The sequence below is a fragment of the Crinia signifera genome, chromosome 2 (assembly GCF_055691185.1).
Source record: "Crinia signifera chromosome 2, ASM5569118v1, whole genome shotgun sequence".
Lineage (NCBI taxonomy): Eukaryota > Metazoa > Chordata > Amphibia > Anura > Myobatrachidae > Crinia > Crinia signifera.
In genome coordinates this window covers 371994932-372003627 of record NC_139218.1, presented here as the reverse complement: position 1 = coordinate 372003627, position 8696 = coordinate 371994932, and the positions used below count along the sequence as shown (strand labels likewise).

The 8696-nt window shown below is 39.2% G+C and overlaps 1 protein-coding gene across 1 annotated transcript; it reads left to right on the top strand.

The window, feature by feature from the left end:
* The first annotated feature begins 278 nt into the window (after positions 1-278).
* Positions 279-6780, top strand: LOC146059646 (matrix metalloproteinase-18-like). The gene is made up of 6 exons (XM_083172046.1): positions 279-386; positions 536-777; positions 863-1011; positions 1109-1234; positions 2020-2175; positions 6681-6780. The coding sequence occupies exons 1-6, from the start codon at positions 279-281 to the stop codon at positions 6731-6733; spliced, it is 834 nt and encodes a 277-aa protein (XP_083028172.1). The 3' UTR covers positions 6734-6780.
* Positions 6781-8696: the final 1916 nt, after the last annotated feature.

Here is an 8696-nt window from a genome sequence, read left to right as displayed (position 1 = left end):
CTTTTTGCCACTAAATTATATATTTTCTGTTTGGCTCCAAAACCTCTTCCGACTCATTCATCATGCAGACTTGTTGCACAAGTGTGGGGTTTGTTGTGGACACTTTGTCATAGCATGGTAAGTTTTGTTGTAATTGGAGAAAGTTATAAAGGGTGAGTCACATTCTGCAGAATGATTGAGACACCCAGGTACTGTATAAATAGATAAATTTGACCCTCAGAAAGCCAGAGGTAAGGAGACAACCTTAAGGAGCATTAGAACCCTAAGGAGAACCAGCCATGAACACTTCATTTCTAGTGCTGCTGCTGTCGGTAGCTTATTGCTCAGCTTTCCCAGCAGAAAATGTTACCAAGGACATCGATGATGATGATGATAATGATGATGATGCAAATTTTGCTAAAGTGAGTATATATAAAACATCTATATTCAGACAAATACTATGGTATGGTGTTAAAGGTCATTCTTGGCAGAGACATTTTCCTGAAGATAACGTCGGGAAAGGTTTCTAGTTTTATCTTCCTTCTCACTTTTGTAGGAATATTTGACAAAGTACTACAATCTGCAGACGAATGGGGGGCGCCAGGCCAGATCGACCACCAGTCGGTTTTCGGAGAAAATCAGCGAAATGCAACAGTTTTTTGGCTTGGTAGTGACAGGAAAACTGGACCCGGACACCATGAAAATAATGCACCAGCCAAGGTGCGGGTGTGTTGATTGGAGAGTAATCAGCACCTCCCCAAAAAACCCCAGATGGAGGAAAAAACATCTGACATACAGGTAACAAAGAGGGAATGACAGTTACTGAAGACAATGCTATAACTGAATTGAATATAAAATAATTAAATTATTTTTATTTTATTAGAATATTGAATTATACACCGGACATGACCACATCGGAGGTTGACTTAGCTATTCGGAGGGCTTTCCAGGTTTGGAGTAAGGTAACCCCTCTGACTTTCACCCGGGTATATTATCAAGTTTCCGATATTGAGATTTTCTTTGCAGCTGGAGGTAAGATCCATGTTATATGATTCCTATCCAATATGCAACAGAAGAACATAAATACTTTAAGGTACATACAAGACCATATTTTTTCCCCTTTCAACAGATCATAATGACTATTACCCATTTGATGGCCAACACGGAATACTGGCACATGCCTTTGACCCTGGTGATGGAATTGGTGGAGATGCCCACTTTGATGAGGATGAGTCATGGACAAGTGGATATAACGGTGGGTTCCTCTTTTTTGTGCTCATTTTCAGTATACTGTAAATATAGACTGAATCTATACATTCTTACAATCTTTACATAATTATGATAATGGCACAATGTATTGTTTATCTACTGTATGTCATTATATATATACTGTTTGCAGTTGAGTTATGTCTTCTTTTACCTCTTTCTGTGCTACAGTACCCTTGTGCCTTATGGTTACTACATATGTAAATGCAATATTTTCAGTTGTCATTTTAAAGGCACATTTTGAAGGAAATGTCTCTATATTATAACTACAGTATATGTGTTTATAGAGCTCTTCTTAAACAAGAATAGTCTTATGTCTGGAATATATTTTTTTCAAAATCAGATCTCCACAATGCTAATATCACTAATATCATTTATATTAAATTTTTTGAGCCAGTGAACAATATATTTACTCCCCATTGATGTATTTTATGATTGAGGAAAATTGAGCAAATGTGTAAACATTCCTGTATGGATAATTACATTTTGGAATTGGTGTAAATCAAAAAGTGTAAATGAGCAAAACAAAACAAAAAATAGTTTTATCTTGGTCTTTTTCCATGTACTTTGACATCAGTATACAATTTACTTTAATATTTTTAATATAATTCCATAACAAAGCCCAATGATTCAGTTGGGTGGAATAAAGAAACAAACACATTTGTCCCAAATAAACAAAAATACCCCAAAACATAAAAACTAGCCAAACATTATAAATGCAATATATTTATATACAAGGTCATAATCTTATGGAAGTTATTTGTTTATTTACAGGGTATAACTTGTTCCTTGTGGCTGCCCATGAATTTGGTCATTCCCTTGGTCTCTCACACTCCAACGACCCCAGGGCCCTGATGTGGCCAAACTACCGTTTCACTAGTACATTCCGCCTTTCTGCAGATGACGTGTATAAAATTCAGTCACTCTATGGTAAGATAGCATCATCTCACACATGTGCATGAAGATAGTTAGTAGTTTGTTCAGAATTGAACACATTGGGTACCCTGGAATAGGAATTGTAATATATTTAATACCAGTTACTAACATTCACATGCCCCAGTAGAGCTTACAATTTGGATTCCTTACCAAATGTACACACACACAGTCATTCTAGGGTTAATTTTTTTGGGACGTCTAGTAGGTTAACTACCAGTATATTTTTGGAATGTGGGAGGAAACCGGAGTACCCAGAGTAAACTAGCGCAAGCACAAGGATAATATACAAATGCTACACAGTTAGGGCCATGGTGGGAAACCCAAGACCTCAGTGTTGTGAGGCAGTAATGCTAACCAGTACACCATCCTTGCTATATTATTTAAAAAAAAATGGTAAGTGAATAATCTAAATGTTTTAGTCAATTATATTTATTTATTTTTGTATTTATTTAATAATGAGTAAAAACATTTTTAAATTATATGGTAAGTTTTAGCCCTTGAGACCATTATTTATTTATTTATTTATTTATTTATTTACAGTTTCTTATTGGCCTACAATAATTTAAAATGGGCTAATTGATCCCCCCGAGCTATACAAAAAGCCCAAAAATCAGCCCAACACCATCACCTACAGGGGATTTTTCAGACCGTTCTAAGTTCTCCCAGTGACAATTAGCCGGTTTTTGGGAAGCCGTGAGTAAAAATAAATGGGTGTGGTATAGCTCACAGACAATGGGGCAGATGTATGAACCAGCGTTAAGTGCAGAAATGCACTTAACACTGGTTAACTGGGGGGGATTACGAATTTCCTAATGTATTACTAGCGCACCCTGTAACCCCCAGCTCCCGGCTGGGTCGATGTATTAACAGCCGCCCAGGCATTAAAACACCCTGCCCGCTTTGCCAGCCCAGGGCTAGCGTTGTCCTGTCCCCCACTGTGGGGACAACGCTAGCCCTGCTTCTGGCTCGGGCTGCACTGGAGATCTCGCGGTTTTAGCGAGATATCGTGCATGCCCATTAGAGCCGGCCAGGAGAGAAAGGGAGAGTTCACATGCACGGGGTGCCGGGGGAGCCAATAAGGAGAGCCGTAAACGCTGGGCATAACGGCTCTCCTTATCGGCTTGGGGGGGCGTGAATACATCTGCCAATAACGGGTGCCCGCTTCCCCACATTATGCTGGAGAAGCGGGACTCGTTATTTACAAAATGTTAAAAGGCGTTTAATACATCTGCCTCAATGGGCCTTATTCTGGTTCACTCCTTCTGGCAAATTCCTTCTTATATGGACAAAACCATGTGCACTGCAGGTGGGGGTAGATGTTACTTGTGCAGAGAGAGTTAGATTTGGGTGGGGGTTTACTTCAAAGTGAGATCTATTTTGCAGTGTAAAAATAGAGCAGTCAGTATTTACCCTGCACAGAAACAAAATAACTCACCCAAATCTAATTCTCTCTGCATATGTTACATCTGCCCCCCTGCAGTGCACATGATTGTGTCCATCTAAGAAGGAATTTGCCAGAAGGAGTGAACCAAAATAAGGCCCAATGTCTAGTCAGACAGTCAATAGGAAGACACCAAAAGTTAAAAATGCATTAGTCAGACAGTGACAAAGTTAGACATGCATTAGTTAAACATTGACAAAAGTTAGACACCCATTAGTTAAACATTGACAAAAGTTAGATATACATAGGGTAATATCCTAATTTTATAAGGACTCTATATGAGAAATCCCCAAGTGGGGAACCGTACCATCTGTTGTTGTCCACTTATTTTAAGTAGACACTCTGAGCTCAGTGGGAGAGTAATCAACTCCAAATAACGATCATCTGTCCCTTGTAAATGGATCACCATATGGAGAGAATAGAAATATGCCTCCAATAGTTAAATACCGTTTTCACTATTGGAGGCATATTTCTATTCTCTCCATGGGTGTGGTATAGTAGCCCGACAGTCAGGATTCCGACAGTCATTAGTCAGACGTCGGAATCCCGACTGCACAGCGTGGGGAGCGCAATGAAGCCCCTTGCGGGCTCGCTGCGCTTGCCACGCCTATTTTATTCTCCCTCTATGGGGGGTCGTGGACCCCCACGAGGGAGCAGTCGGGATTCCGACGTCGGAGGAATGACTGTCGGAATCCCAACTGTCAGGGAGCCGTCCGGCACCCCTCTCCATATGGCGATCCATTTACAAGGGACAGATGATCGTTATTTGGAGTTGATTCCTCTGCCACTGAGCTCAGAGTGTCTACTTAAAATAAGTGGACAACAACAGATGGTACGGTTCCCCACTTGGGGATTTCTCATATAGAGTCCTTATAAAATTAGGATATCACCCTATGTATGTTTTTTTATTTTTTCTATGTACACTGAGAAAATCAGTAGGGCGTACATGGTGTAAACAGAATTGAAAGCATGGAGCGCCTTAAGAAACTGTCAGTATTTCTTCTTGTATCTATATGTGTGTATACAGTATGAGGTGACATATTAACTGCACAGTGTGAGGCAGCCCCCTAGCGCATTAATTTATACCTAAAAACAAATGTACAGACCGTATATATAAGTCCACATTCATATGGTCAACCACTAATGGTCAACAGGGTCAAAAGGTCAACATTGTAAAGGTCGACATGAGTTTTTCTAATTTTTGTGTGTCTATGTCGACCTGGACACTAAGTGTATCGTGTCCACTCACATGGCTCGCTACGCTCGCCATGCTTCGAGCTTGGTGCAACGCTACGCTCGGCACACTATATTCTCCATCCATGCCGTAGTGGATGTTAGGGCATGAAATACCGCCTGTCAGCACATGTTGACTCAACATTTTGTAAAAAAAAAAAAAAAAAAGCATGTTGACTTTTTTCATGACTTTTTTCATGTCGATCTTTTGACCATATCGACCTTTTGGCTGTCGACCTATTGACCCTGTTGATCTTTGGACTCTGTCAACCTTTTCACTGTCGACCAACGGACCTGTTGACCTTTTGACCTTTTGATGCTGTCGACTATTAATGGTCAACCATATGACTGTAGACCTATACATTGTAGATGTAATATACCAAAACCACACTTATACTGTGTCCATGTACACATATTCATTTTTCATGTCAACATTTTACTTGTGTCGTTAGTTTTGTCAATGTCTAACTAATGCATGTCTAACTTTTGTCAATGTCTGACTAATGCATGTCTAACTTTTGTCAATGTCTAACTTTTGTCAATGTCTGACTAATGCATGTTTAACTTTTGTCAATGTCTAACTAATGCATGTCTAAATTTTGTCATTGTCTAACTAATGCATGTATAACTTTTGTCAATGTCTAACTAATGCATGTCTAACTTTTGTCAATGTCTGATTAATGCATATTTAACTTTTGTCAATGTCTGACTAATGCATGTCTAACTTTTGTCAATGTCTGACTTTTGTCAATGTCTGACTAATGCATGTCTAACTTTTGTCAATGTCTGACTAATGCATGTTTAACTTTTGTCAATGTCTAACTGATGCATTGCTAACTTTTGTCAATGTCTGACTTTTGTCAATGTCTGACTAATGCATGTCTAACTTTTGTCAATGTCGGACTAATGCATGTCTAACTTTTGTCAATGTCTGAAAAATGCATGTCTAACTTTTTGTCAATGTCTGACTAATGCATGTCTAACTTTTGTCGATGTCTAACTAATGCATGTATAACTTTTGTCAATGTCTAATGCATGTCTAACTTTTGTCAATGTCTGACTAATGCATATTTAACTTTTGTCAATGTCTGACTAATACATGTCTAACTTTTTTGTCAATGTCTAACTTTTGTCAATGTCTGACTAATGCATGTTTAACTTTTGTCAATGTCTAACTGATGCATGTCTAACTTTTGTCAATGTCTGACTTTTGTCAATGTCTGACTAATGCATGTCTAACTTTTGTCAATGTCGGACTAATGCATGTTTAACTTTTGTCAATGTCTAACTAATGCATGTCTAACTTTTGTCATTGTCTAACTAATGCATGTCTAACTTTTGGTGTCTATCTATTGACTGTCTGACTATTCATTGTCTGTCAGCCATCTGGAATCCAAAATACATAGGTCTGGGAACTTATCATGGATTCTATGTGTACCCATTTACATAAAAATAATATTTTCAGGTGGTAAAAAGGGGATTGCCTGAAATAAAATTGTGATAAAGTCAGATAATTACGGTGGAGTCCAGTTTTTAGCTACAGAAAAATCATCAAGACTAATTGAATTCCACCAGTCTTGACAAAATCCTTCCATCCAACAAGAAGAACCTCAGCAGTCCCACCATGTGTGCCTTCTGCATATAAGCAAATCCATCCTTCCCAAACTATAATTGACTAGTACCCTAGCAATGATCCAGAGCAGATGGCAGATCAGGAAGCATGATTGGACAGGGATAAGATCCCCACATATAGGTCATTTGTTTTTTTAATGATTAGGAAAATCTGAGCTGCTTAAATATAAGTATTAATTATCTTTATCTTTAGGATACCGGTATCAATTTCGCAGACATCGTAGATATAGATATCAGCTCTTCTAAAAGGAGAGTGGCACATCTGCTAAAGAACAACAGCTGGCTAAATTGTGGAAGTGAAAATAAAATTAAAATTAAGATTTATAACCTTACATATGCAAGTTGCATTTTGTCATTTAAATCCCTTGTATACATACAGTACAAGGCAATACTGTTTTATACATTTTCTGTTTTGTAATTTCTTGTTTTTCCTGGTTTTTACATTTTCTTTGTTTCACATACAAAAAAAGTGTTTATTTTAAATGAATAAATGTTATTCAAATTGCATATTTATCTATAAGATGTGATATTGTTATTTTATTTGATAATTTTTTGGCTTTTTTTTATTTTATATTATTACTTTTTCCAATTTATTATATCACATAAAATAAATTAGTGGGGCTATTTTAGTGGTTATTAATAAATGTGCCGTGATAAACTGAAAAAAATCCACATAATTTGGTGTTATCTTTAAAAAAAAAAAAATAGGTGCAAGGGGACTCTGGTAGGGGGAATGATCCCAAGGAAGGGGCGGGGTGTCAGGAGAGGTGGATGGTTATCAGTGGACAAGAAGGTGTTCCAAGGAGAGGATGTAAAGGAAGATGCTAAAGTGGGAAATTATTTTAAGTTGACAGGAGAAAGTGTGGTACTTGTTTCCTAGCACGGCGCCACCGATTTTAATTGTATGAAATCGGGCCGCATTTTAATGCCGCTATCCGGGGGACAGCGGGGGTCCCCCCTGAATCCGGGAGGGTTGCCCACCCTTCCGGGGGGCCGGGAGGGGGACCCGATTTTCGGGAGACTCCCGAAAGTGTTTGGCTTGACTTTTATTATATTCATAACTAGCTGACCCGCCCGGCATTGCCCGGGAAAACCTTGGGGTTTCTTTATTTCCAAAATTGCTGAAAAATGTCATTTTAAATTATGCTGTGCCAAAGACCTAAGATTGTAATTTGTTATAGATTCCACCATAATGTTAGAATGTGTTTGCATTGATACTCAATGACGGCAATGAAATCAGGTGCGGTGTTGTTGTTTGAAACACAACGCTCCTAAATTGATAACTTGTATTTGTTGATGAATTCCACATCCACTCCTGAGATTTAGCACCTACTGTATGACATATCCTCCAAAATCTGAGGGTCAGAAATGGGTACAAAATCAGAAAGGGACGTGGCCACACCTCCATTTCTAAACTTTCAATGATACAGTTTCTAGGGTGTGTAATTACAGGCGCTGAGTGCGTGGGGACCGGGGTGGGCGTTACTTACCGCGCCATAATTAATTAAAAATTCACTGCTCCCTGCCACTGCCACTCCCCTCACCGAACCTGCCTGCAGCAGTCTCTGAGGTCTGGGGATCTGTAAAGCACATGCACCGGGCATCTCTTCCAGACAGTGGGGCAGCCCCTGAGTGTGGGAGCAGGTCCGCGGGCCTGGCCACATGATGTCATGACGCGACACACGCTACCCTCACCACTGTAATGCCCCACTGGGAATGGGTGCAATGGGCCAAATTCTTCCCTACACCCGCCGGGCCAATCCACTGATCCAGTCATCACAATCATCAATGGGTGCATTGATAAGGTTTGAGTGTAAGAAGTTGAAGAATAAGACTGAGAAAAAGAATTGTCATGTTTCAAAGTGTACAATTTACTCAATAAATCGTGAAAAAAATGTAAGTGTACATAGAAGTACAATCAAGAAATGAAAGTAGGATTAAAAAATAAGTTCTGATTCAAACTGATAATTGTTTGGATGGGGTGGGTTGTGAAACAAATCTATAGGTGGGGGTATGGATATTGTGGGCATAATTAGTGTTTGTTACACCTACATGGGGCCCTCAATTGATGGGATTTTCACTACAGTGTCACGGTCACAGTGTCACCATAGGGGGATTCCCAATTGGGGTCCAGGTGGTCTTTTAGGGACCCTTCACAGTCCTGTAGGTCTCTTCTACTTGAGCTTACGGTCTCCCTTAATGATAGTCA

Coding starts and splice junctions, on each gene's coding strand:
- LOC146059646 (XM_083172046.1), top strand. CDS start 279: ATGAACACTTCATTTCTAGTGCTGCTGCTGTCGGTAGCTTATTGCTCA. Junction 387..535: donor ATGATGATAATGATGATGAT/GCAAATTTTGCT, acceptor TCACTTTTGTAG/GAATATTTGACAAAGTACTA. Junction 778..862: donor AAAAAACATCTGACATACAG/GTAACAAAGAGG, acceptor TTATTTTATTAG/AATATTGAATTATACACCGG.